The 12,634-nt window shown below is 39.7% G+C and overlaps 1 protein-coding gene across 1 annotated transcript in view; it reads right to left on the reverse strand.

The window, feature by feature from the left end:
- Nucleotides 1–3,098: 3,098 nt before the first annotated feature.
- Nucleotides 3,099–12,634, reverse strand: part of LOC119260417 (rho guanine nucleotide exchange factor 28-like) — a 200,889-nt gene continuing 191,353 nt past the window's right edge. The window contains exons 17-22 of the mRNA XM_037529350.2: nt 10,927–10,982; nt 10,120–10,168; nt 8,127–8,271; nt 7,909–8,036; nt 6,479–6,619; nt 3,099–3,469 (exon numbers count right to left, since the gene is read on the reverse strand). Coding sequence (XP_037385247.1) covers nt 3,099–3,469; nt 6,479–6,619; nt 7,909–8,036; nt 8,127–8,271; nt 10,120–10,168; nt 10,927–10,982 — 890 coding nt within the window. The remainder of the gene's footprint in view (nt 3,470–6,478; nt 6,620–7,908; nt 8,037–8,126; nt 8,272–10,119; nt 10,169–10,926; nt 10,983–12,634) is intronic.

Genomic DNA, 12,634 nt, shown 5'->3' on the forward strand with positions numbered 1-12,634 from the left:
AAAAAAATAAAAAAAAAAAAAAAAAAAGAAATAGAAGAAGACACAAAGAAATGGAAGACATCCCCTGCTCATGGATTGGAAGAATAAATTATTAAAATGGCCATCCTACCAAAAGCAATATACAGATTCAATGCTATTCCAATCAAAATCTCAATGGCATTCTTCAAAGAAATAGAACAATATTGATGAAATTCATATGGAATCACCAAAAACCCCGAATAGCCAAAGCTCTGAAAAAAAAAAGAAGGAAATGGAGGCATCACACGCCCAGACTTCAAACTATACTACAAAGCCATAATCATCAAAACTGCATGGTATTGGAACAAGAACAGACATACAGACCAATGGAATCGAATAGAAAATCCAGAAATAAACCCACAGATTTATGGTCAACTAATCTTTGACAAAGGAGCAAAGACTATGCATTGGAGCAAAGAAAGTTTGTTCAATAAATGGTGCTGGGAAAACTGGGTCGCTACATGCAAAAGAATGAAGCTTGACCACTACCTCACACCATACACAAAAATCAACTCAAAATGGATTAAAGAACTAGACATAAGACCTGAAACCATAAAATACATAGAAGGAAATATAGGCGAAACACTACGGGATTTGCACATCAAAGACATCTTTACAGACACATCACCCAAAGCAGTGATAGTGAAGACAAAGATAAACAGCTGGGACTACATCAAATTAAAGAGCTTCTGCACAGCAAAAGAGACAATAACAAAAACAAGAGAAACCCCACCAACTGGGAGAACATTTTTGCACCCAACACTAATGATAAAGGACTGATCACAAAAATCTGCAAAGAGCTGATGAGACTCAGCAACAACAAAGAAAATAATCCAGTCAAAAAATGGGCAGAAGAGCTAAAAAGAAACTTCTCTGAAGAGGAAATGCAAATGGCCAACAGGCATATGAAAAAAATGTTCAACATCACTTGTAATCAGGGAAATGCAAATCAAAACTACCATGAGATACCATCTCACACCAGTGAGAATGGCACATATTAAAAAAACTAGCAACAACAAATGTTGGCGAGGGTGTGGAGAAAAAGGAACTCTTCTGCACTGTTGGTGGGAGTGCAAACTGGTCCAACCACTATGGAGAGCTGTGTGGAGATTTCTGGACCTACTAAACATAGAGCTTCCATATGATCCAGCAATTCCACTCCTAGGTATTTACCCAAAGGACACAGAAACATCAATTCCAAAGAGCACCTGTACCCCTATGTTTATAGCAGCACTGTTTACAATAGCTAAGCTTTGGAAACAACCCAAATGCCCAAAAATAGATGACTGGATCAAGAAGATGTGGTACATATATACCATGGAATATTACTCAGCATTCAAAAAAGATAAACACATGCAATTTGCAGCAACATGGATGGCGCTGGAAGGGATCATGCTCAGCGAAATAAGCCAGAAAGAAAAAGAAAAATACCGGATGGTCTCACTCATAGCAGGAATCTAGAAAACTTAAATAAGGGACCAGGAAAATGAATATAAGAAAGTGAAAATCAAAATCAACAAAAAACTATGAACCAGAGACACTTTTGGGGGGTGGGGGCGGGAGGGGAAGGATTGGGGTCAGAATGGGGCGTTTGCAATTGTATGGGGGAATATAAAAATAAAATTTAATATTAAAAAAAAAAAAAGAAAAGAGATGCAAATAATTTCAGATGACAAAATAATTTTGCACTTTGTTCTTTAATGCACTCAGATTCAAGATCACCCAGACACATTTAGACATTTTTTATCCAAACTCTATTGAAGCATGCTCTATAGTCTGTGTACTTGGCACTACATATATCAGGGGAATTTTGAAATCAGGTTGGTCTAAGGCTTTAATGATAATCTGCAAAACAGAAAACTCCAGTTAAAATCTGTCATTACTAATGTGAATTTTTTTTTGACAGACTCTACATGTTATTCAACATGCAGAAGTAGCTATTGGGCAACAAAGCTACTAAGTGGGTTTTTTTTTTTGTTTCATGTATTAAAATGCCTGTATTTAAACATATTTATAGTAATGAACTTAATTCTTTAATTTTAATAAACAGACTAGAGCTGAGTTCCTTTATTCTACATTATAAGGTGAAACCGCTTTAAAGTTACTATTTTGGAGATGTCATTTTGGCAACTAGAGATGGATCTCCATGCCTTTCCTGAGTGCTAGAAGCAAAATATGGCATTCCCTGAACTCCTGGTGCTTTTCTTCCCAAATGACCCATTCATTTAACAAATATTCACAGTACCAAGCTCTGTTCTGGGTGCTGAAATACAGAAGTTAACCAAATGGATAAGACACCCCGCCTTACAGGGAGGGACTTACAGACCAGAGATGGTAAAAAGCTTCCCCAGAATGTCAATATTGTCGAGGTAGTATATTCTTAACTCATTCTTGAAAGAGCAAATCCTAGTTATGTCACTTATGAGATGTATGAACTTAAGAAAGTCATTACATTCCCTGTGCCTCAGTTTTTATAACTATACAGTGGGGAATGAATAATGACTTCATAGTGTGAAAGTTAAAAGAAGTGGCATATGTGAGAGCACCCTAAGTGTGCCTGACACAGTCAATAAATCATATCACTTAACTTGTCTATTAGTATTTCTTTTCATGGAGAGCCCCTTTCCGAGAGGGCAGAGGGTCAATACAACTTGTCAAGAATAAGTGTTGTTGCTTTTTAATTAGGAAGAGGAGCACCAGCCCATTCTCACTAAGGCTTCAAGCATCTCAAGCACCTAAAAAGTACCTCCTTTTACCAAGATTTGCTTGTCTTATGCCCCAGGCAAGTACTCTAGGATTTTAATAATAGATCTGCCTCATTCCTCCTAAGATGAGTTAGTGTTTGTCTTGGGGACATAGATGAGACTATCATAAGCCCATGGGGGAGCCAAGTCATTAGAGAGCCATCACATCAAGAAGCCTAAGGAATCCATTCATGGCTGTGACTTTCCAGTAGAGACCATGGCATGGCCAGCAGCTATCTAGCCTAATCCTGCGACGCACAGAAGAGTCACTTACTGGCTGTTAAAAAGTCTCAGATAGCACTCAGTCAAACCAACATTCAATTTTTAAAAAATCAATCACAACCATCTGTCAGTAACTGTAAGGAAATCAATTCCAGTTTCCCAGAAGCTTTTAACCCTGTAGAGTCTGTAATCCTTTGATTTTGACCATGATGTTGGGAAAGGTGATAAGGGCCTTACCTGTTGTACTAATATATCTCCAATTCTACTGATGATGAAATTTCTATCACTGCCAGCACAGGATTCCTGCCTTCGTTCTTTCATACTGTAGAAGAAGAGCCGATGGATTTCAAGTAACTCATCTAAACAGGGAAAGATTTTATCCACTGTGCTGTGGTCAAGCTGCAGCTCCTCCTTCATCCCTTTCCTGAAGATCTCAGACATGATGAACAGGGTCTGGATGTGATGCATTTCTGTTTGCATTAGCTCTGAAACATGTGAGCAAAAACAACATTAAAAAAACTATGATCCCTAACCAACCTGAGGGGAGAAATCAAATACTGTCCAAAAATTAACAATGTAAGAAAAAGTACTTCATCTAAAAATAAACTTAAAAAAAAAAAAGCAACTGCCCATATTAACCTAAGTTAGTAGCTAAATACTGTGTGATACACAAATAAAAAGGGAAGAATATTTAGGAATAGAATAGTCTTCCACTATAAAAGTCAGCAGTGATTAGAAGTTTAATGTAAGTGCAAAAATTAACTATTTTCTTTTTTCCAGATATTACAAGAGAATACATATAATTCCAATATATAAGAATCCAATGTATGGGTAGCTGATATAATTAATTAGATACTTTCAGGTAAGAACCAGGTCTTAATCTCCCCTGGATGCTGTATAAAATATAACCTAATTTGCCTGTTTCCTTCCTTCTTTCCTTGAACTTTTGGGTTTTTGCATTTAGGAGGAGGCACAAATAACTTGGTGGATTAAATTAAATAAATATAATAAAGTTCCTTAAAGCGCACAAAAATGGGCCTTTTCTATTGTTGAATATGTCATCAAAATTCCACTTTTTCCAGTGGAAAATAATGTATCATGATTAGGCATATCACCAAGAAAGTGGGGGGAAAAAACCTACAAGATGGTAGAAAATATTTACAAATCACATATCTAATAAGAGACATATCCAGAATACAGAAAGAACTCTTATAATGAATATTTTTAAAACCCATAAATATTGGCAAAAGATTTGAATAGCTATTTCTCCAGAGATACAAAATGGCGAATAAGCACATGAAAAGGTATTCAGCATCATTAACCATCAGGGAAATGCAAAGCAAAACCAAAATGAGACACTTTCACACATCAGGATAACTGTAACAAAAAAAAAAGATAAACAACAAAGAAGTGTTGGTGAGGATACATCTCTGGTGAAAATGTAAAATGATAGCTGCTTTGAAAAACAATCTGGCAAATCCTCAAAAGGTTAACTACAAAGATACCATGGAACACAGAAAAGTAGAAACAATCCAAAATGTCCGTCACTGATTATTAGATGAACAAAAGGTGGAATGTATACAATGAACTATTAGGCAGCCATAAAAAGGAATAGGGTGCTGATATAACATGAGTGAACCTTGAAAACATTATGCTCAGTGAAAGAAACCAGTCACAAAAGACTACTTTACAATTCCATTTATGCAAGATGTCCAGAACAGGCAAAGCCAAAGAGAAGAAACTAGTGGTTGCTGGGAGTTGGAGGGGAAAATGGAGAGTGACTACTAATGCAGACAGGATTGCTTTCTGGAATGATGAAAATTGCTCTGGAATTAGAGTGGTTGAGGGTTTAATATGTGAACATATTAAAATCCACTAGATTGTACACTGTAAAGTGGTAGATTTTGGTGTATGAATTATATCTCAATTTTTAAAATATATCCTGAGAGAAAATAATAAATCAAATTAGATTAGTATTTCCAAGCTCACATGTTTTGCTATCCTGCCATTCAATACAAACAAACTGAAGTATAGTTTGTTTTTTTCTTCCTTTTTTTTTTTTTTTAAGATTTATTTATTTATTTATATAAGCACTGCATACAGTCAGAAGCCCAGGAGGGTGAGAGCCAGAGCAGGGAGCAGAACAGGTAGACTGATGAAGTACACTGCTGAGGGGAGAAGCAGGCAGCAGGAGAGGTCTGCGCACCATGTGGGGCCCTTGCCTGGCAGCCTGGGATCGAACCAGTGCTGCAGAGGCTGCGGGCAGCTTTGCAATCCAGCGCTCAACCACTGCACCACCGGGGAGGCCCTGAAGTATAGTTTCGTTTGCTGTGTTATCATAAACAAAAATCTCTTCAATTTGGAGCTCACTTTTTTATTATTTCCTATCATGTTTCTAGTGCCTACTCTGTACTATGCATTTACCCACATCATGTCATTTAATCCTTTAATCTGTTTGACCATTATGACCCCCCAAATAGAATTTTCTTCATCTTTAAAAGGTAACAAAGAAGAGAAAGTATTTTTAATAGAACAAATGATTTTCTGACACTAAAGACCATGCTGTGAGCAAGACATGTTTATCCCAAATAGGTTAGAAGATTTTTAGTAATTTATGAAGAGGTGAATGAAGAAACTTTACAGTATAGCACCAGGTGCCTCAGATACACTAACAGGGACAGCGTCTTCCTTTCCAAAGGAATGCCCACTACACAGCCCTGACAGCACTCTCATGGTCCTGACCTGTCCTGCACAGCCACCACCTGGCACGGGGAGACGGAGTCCTCACCACCACAGGACTTTTCAGCCCAATCTTTACACACAGGACAAGTGAGAAGAGCAATTACTGTCATACCAGGTATCTTCTTGGAACCACCACTTAGCTTTATACTTGAAAATTTTCTAAACTTCATTTTTTCCTAACTAGTCCACAATTTAACTTCTTCTAATTCAGACTGCCTTTACCACAAATAGCAGGCAGCAGGAAAATCTCATCAGAGCCACACTCCATGCTCAGGACCACAGAGCACATCAGACATTGCCTTAGCTCAGGGGCTGCCAGTTCCACTGGAATCTTTATGAATGCCCCTCTCCTCTCTGGTGCCTGCAGGCAAGCTACAGTTCCCCAAGGTGCAGCAGCCCAAAACACTCTACATTAAGATGCATGAAAATTCACTGTGACTCTTACAATAGAAGAGGTAAAAGAATATAGACCATACTTAAGTAAACTTAAAAAGGATATGAGAAATAAAATTTTCTTTGCACTAGATATATACCATGCCTCATTCAAGCCTCACAACATTTGATGCCTGAGTGTTAATATCCCCACTTGACAGATGAAGAAACTGAGGTAGAAGTGAGTTAAATAATTTGAGATCAAGTAACTAGAAAATAGTAGAACTGAGATTTCAGCCCAGGTCTGTGTGGTTTAAATGGCATGCTCTTTCCTCTAGACTATATTACTTTGGTTAATAGTTAATATTGGAAGTACTTACCAAAAATGACATCCTGTCTTTTGATGACATCCTTATCCTGCCTACTACAAAATGAGGGGTCCACCACAAGACTCCAAGATTCTGCTTCAAACTCCTGGGCATCACTGCTGAGGTCACTCCACAGAGAGGAATCCACAACATCTAATATGTGTTTAGGAAAAAAAGGCAGCAGTGGAACAACACATGTCACACAAACAGCACGTCACACATACACACATTGACAGACACATCACACTAAGTATGCCACAAACATGGCAATGATAAAAACAAAATATTACTGATGTGGAGTCAAAATATCTAAAAAGGAAACTTGTAAAATGGCCCAAATAAGACAGGCCCCATGGAAACAAAGAACCGGGTATTAAAACAGTAATTCCATGTATGCAAAAATACCAAAATAAAAGGCATTTGAGGATTCTTGTGCTTGTTTGTTTTGACTTGCTCTACTTTAGTTTTATTTCTGGTAACCCTCAGAGTCCACACATGCTTACAGAATCTGGAGACACTGATTTCTTTTGCCCCAGGTTATTATGGACTATTTACTTAAATCTAAATTTTGTACTTGCGCACTTGATTTGCTGTTTACCTGGCTTGTTGTCATTAATATAAACATGAAACAGTGTGTAAGAACTCAAGTCACACATGAGTACAGATTTTTCTGATGGAATTTGACAATAGACTCTCTCTCTCTCTCATCAGGAAAACTAAATTTTATTTGTACAAATGGCACTGCTTAAGGAGATTCCAGCTCAAAGCAGTAAAGATGACAATGGATTTAAAGACTTAAGTTTAAAATGAAAGAAACAAATTCCAGGGGCAGAGTCCACTCATTTCTCCTGTCATTTCTCGTCTTTCATTCAGCTTTCCTTCTTTATGGAAACAACCTGGATACATCAGCAATTCCCAAGATGAAGTGCCATCCTATGAAACATGCTTTAAAAAATGCTTTATTCCTCTTAAAGTAGGGGATAGGGATAAGTGGGGATAAATATCTCAGAGGATAAATGACAGATGGGGATAAATATCTCAGAGATCCAGGCAAGACCAGTCTTAATAAAAGTACATCTTTGTAATATACACTCCTACTCCAGGTCATCACTAGCTGTACAACTTCTTTTGAGGAATAACAAACAGTGTATTTTATTCTCTTCATTATGTTTATGACATACTCTTTTTTGGAATATGTTCATTTTAAAAATGAGTATTTCCCTGGTCACTCTCTGGAAGTTTCCTCCTGGGCTAAATGTTGGTTGCTGTAGTTTTTACAAGTGAAGCCTAAACAAACAAAAAAAAAAAGACACCACAGAACAGAATTCTTTTTAAAAGAAAAAGCCCTAAGTTTCACTTTTATATCTTTCAGAAAATATTTTTTGGCAAGTGCTCAAATCCTCCCAGGAACAAAAGAAAATGCACATGTATATTCTCCTCACCTTCCATTAAGAAAGATTCCGTGGAGGGAGAGGAGCCCATAGACTGTAACAGCTCATCGGAATGAGACCTGCTTCTCCAGTTGTTTGTGTCACTCTCAGGCTCCACAGACATCCCAGACCTCCTGAAGCTGGAGGGGTGAAGAAGGGAGAGGTAGGAGAAGAGTTAGGCCCGGCAGGGGCTCTGAGATGTGAAGATGGAAAACCACACTGCCCCTTACCTTTCCAAGGTGGTACCTGGAACACTTCTGGACATGGGAGGGACTGGGCCTGCAGTTTCCTTCCTCCCAGTTGGCAATCCAATAGGCATAGAAGAAGAAGGATGCAGGGAGAGACCAGGCTGTGGGACCTCTCTAAATGAAGAATCTGGAACTCAGAATGGAGGCTTCATGCAGTTTTCATAGAGGGCAGCAATCACCAATAAAGGTGGTCACTTCAGAGCCAGAGAGCTAGGCACCTGGATGTTCCAACATGTTGCGTGCCCAACCTTGACACCCGTCTCCCTGCCACATCCCGACACCTGCTGCAAATGTCCCTCCCATTTCACATGCTCCTGATCCCCATGCTGCAGGCCCGCTTCAGCATCTCCACTTGGAGACTGTGGGCGTCTGGGATTACACAAACAAACAAGAATATGGAATGGGGAAACACTGGAACAGCTTTCCCATAAATCTGTGCTTCCACTCTTTAGAGACAGCTTTAAATAGATGCAAGGTGTTATTAGCACTATTACTAGTGTGCACATTGTATATAAAAACAAGCACACACGCACACACAGAGATCATGTCAATGGATTGGAATGATGCTGAGGAGTCTGTTTTTCAGGGTTTAAGAATTATAGGCAAAAGAAATATACAAGCCAGACTGGGCTGTTCTATCTCATGTACAGAAAATGAAATGGTGCTTTAACACATTTCTGTCACAGGCATACGTGCATTGACATTTGATGTATACCATAATTGACACTCAGAAAATATTTTAATGCTGTAATATTATAGATGTAGTATCTATCTTCTCAATAAAAGGGGGGGTTTATACAGACCCCCAGGGCATAGGAGGGAGTTTACCCAAACATGATTTAATTTTATCCTCATGACTCCCAAGTAAAGAGAAAGAATAGATGGTATTTTACCAATTCTAAGATATTTTTTATCTCCATGCTTAGCCTTATGAAATTGAGATATATCTCATTACTAAAGTCAAAGGAACTTCTGGGGTCAAAGTCAGGGAGTAAATGATGCAACAGTTGTTACTGCCTGCATTTACTTAACTTTGTGTAATATCACACCAATCGTATGTCACCAGGAATTTGCCCACTTCATTGTTCCCCGATTCAAGTGTTTTTTAAAACCCTGGTCACACTTCGTTATAGCATTGAAATGAAAAGTGACCACAAAGTTACAAGGTCTGATGCGTGGCAAGCAGTGCAATTGCAGACAGAAGAAATTGCAAAATCTCACAACAAATCATAGGATTTTCAAACTTAGGAGGTAATGGTGTTACTGGTTCTGACATGCGATATAAACAACTGCCAAAGGCCACCAATCATTTTCAAGGGAAACTGTTTAATTTTCAGCGATGTGTAATTCAGGGAAAACAGAGCTACCACGCTTGACCATTATGCAAACAAAACTCCAATATGTCTTCAAATTGCAGCCATCCTAAAGGAGCTGTTGAGATCACAGCCTCAGGCAGAGCTCACAAAACGCACCAGGTTGCTATGACATTGGACAACAGGGACTGAGAAGCATCTGTAGATCCCAAATATGAGGATTTTCCCCCCACTTTGTGATTCTTAAGAAACATGTGGTATGTATTTGTATGGATAAGTAAGTGCTACTGATAGGAAAACATAAAATTGTATACATTTCATGTACCTCCTTTCGCCCCCCTAAAGGTTACTATTAAATCAATGGTGCATATTCACTACATTCATTATAGCTTATATTTGAGACACACCCTCTCTCCTTCCATGTAGTGCCCACTAACGTAAAAATGCCATAGATTACACAGAGCTCAAAGCCTATCAGGCTGGCATAGAAGCTTGTGCCATTCTGTACCTCTTTGTATAAGTGAAAATTATGTCAAACATATGTTATAAAAGAAAAAATAACTCAGGCAATGACACAAGAAAAGGAGGGGGTATTTCACACTGGAAAAATGTGTGGTGTGTACAAAACTGAAAAAAAGCTTGTCGCTTTCCACATCACTTACTTCCAAGGATGGTCTGCGGTTTGTTCTTGTTATACTTCTCCTGGAATTTCTGGTAAAGAACATTAGAAACACACAAAATAAGATCAAAGCACCACTGGACTATAAGAATGTCCACACAGTGACACAGAACAGCACTGACTGCTGTCACTGTTACTGTATTTCAAACAAAGGAATTCCTAGCAAAAGACATTAAATACACCAAGGAGAAAAATGCTATGACAGTGAGCCACACATGTCATAATGAAGACGAATGTGAATCTCACAAATATCCAGCTTTATTAAAAGCCTCAGGGGAATCAGAAATCTCCAGGTCCTCTGTCCAGACCCAGGCTGAAAGGGGAACACTCATCTTTCTCCTCCTTGTTCTTGCTCTGCCTGACTATTCCTCCTGCCTCAGGACACTAGGACCTCAAGCATGGAAACATCACTCTCGACTCTGCTGACACACTGTATGTTTCAAATAACACAGAGGTGGCAAATCCAAGCTTCCCTCTGAGAGGCCATCATGCTATATCATGCATGTGTTTTTGACATGACTGTACAGTGGGAAGGAAAGGAAAGGAATGTCTCTAGCTACTCAAAAACCCAACCCCCAATGCATTTCTCTTCTCTAGTCCAGTGGATCTCACATTGTGATCCCGGGACCAGCAGCATCGCAGGATAACTATACACTTTGAGCATGTGCTATTGTATCCCTCAATGACCGCTTTAGAAATAAACCCAGATCATTCAAGTAAAACCCTAAGCCAGTAATATAAAACAATCAGCTAGATACAAACATGTAGTCTTCACAAATGGAGAGATTACCTTGGTACATGGAGGTGCAGTCTCTTTACAACCCTTATGTACATTTGCATTACAGTCTGAAAAAAAGGAAAAAGATGGTGTTCATCTCACTTAAGTGAAACTGAAATAAGACAACATGTTATGCTTTTACTGATCAGTATAAAAATAATACACTAACATTAAAAGTGTTTAGAAAACATAAAAATATCTGCTGCATCACAGGTGGCCCCACCATTCAGTACCAGCACACTGTTAACATTTTAGTTTCCCTGGAGAGATTTCTCCCATTCTGCAGAGAGCCTTTTCTTTTCTTTTCTTTTCTTTAAGATTTATTTATTTATACAAGAGCCAGGAGTGCAGGAGGGTGAGAGGATTCACCAGAGACGGAGCGGGGAGCAGAACAGGCAGATGGACTGAAAGCACTACTGAGGGGAGCAGCAGGTGAGACAGGAGAGGTCTGCCATTGCATGTGGGTATCTCCCTGGCTGGCTGGGAATCAAACCCTCACTACAGGGGCTACAGACAGTTTCACAGCGCTGCGCTCAACCCGCTACACCATAGGGGAGGCCCTAGAAGGCCTTTTCTTTCTTTTTTTTTTTTTTAATAGAGGCATGTTTTATTTATTTATTTGTTTGTTTGGTTTTTTTTTGTTTGTTTGTTTATACAAGCACTGGGTACAGTCAGAAGTGCGGGAGGGTGAGAGAATTCACCAGAGCCAGTGGGGAGCAGAGTAGGCAGAAGGACCGAAGTACACTGCTGAGGGGAGCAGCGGGCGGCAGGAGAGGTCTGCGCGCCAGGTGGGACCCTCCTCCGGTGGCCGGGGAGCAGCCGGGGATCAAACCGGCGGCGCTGCAGAGGCCGCGGGCAGCTTCGCAACCCAGCGCTCAACCGCTGCGCCACCGGGGAGGCCCCCTAGAAGGCCTTTTCAACTATGAAACCTGGAATTATGCACAGCCTACTTTTCTGCATCTGCCTGAGAACTCACTACTATGTGCCCTGAATGGTAAGGGATTTCTGACTTCTGATTGGTAGCAAATGGCAAGATGCCTATGGAGATAGAAAGAGAGAACAAATTTACAATAGTGCTGAAAAAAAGTGCTATCAAAAAAGGCCCCACCTGAGAGGAGTTCCTACTAATTAGAGAGCCAAACTGGAAGCTAGTAGCTTGCCTATTTTTACTTCATGAACCTAAGTGGCCTCACCTCAATGAAAGAAAGAAAGGAAATGCTTGGGCCTGTCTTCATGGAAGCTGCCTCACCTCTGGGTTCTATTTTTGCCAGGATGCTCTGGTCTCACCCACTTTCTCTCCCTCCTCACTACCACCCACCATGAGTCCCTGGCCATCCAGCCCCACGCATTCTGTACAGGTGGAGGAGCCTGAGACTTTTTGGAAACTTCATAAGAAGGAATCTTCCATGGGGAGAAGGATCTTTTCAGGTCCATCAAAGAGGCTTGGGCAACAACCATGACCATCGCAGGGGCACCGAAGCATTTAGCCAGCACCTCACTGGTCGATGAGCAGAGCCCAGGCTGGTCTATGCAAGGGTCCTGAGGCAAACATAAAAATCAATGCTCGTCTCACTCCAGAACAAATGGGAAAGGAAGGGGGAAAGCAGAGCCTATGAGATAAACAGAACAAAGTTATACTGAAAACTCACAGGAAGAGGGAGTCACTGAAAATTAAATCTAGAAAGAGAGAAATTTAGATATTTCAAGTGTATTCTCCATA

Source organism: Talpa occidentalis, unplaced genomic scaffold (assembly GCF_014898055.3).
Source record: "Talpa occidentalis isolate TD23 unplaced genomic scaffold, MPIMG_talOcc4v2.1 talOcc4.6, whole genome shotgun sequence".
Taxonomy (NCBI): Eukaryota; Metazoa; Chordata; class Mammalia; order Eulipotyphla; family Talpidae; genus Talpa; species Talpa occidentalis.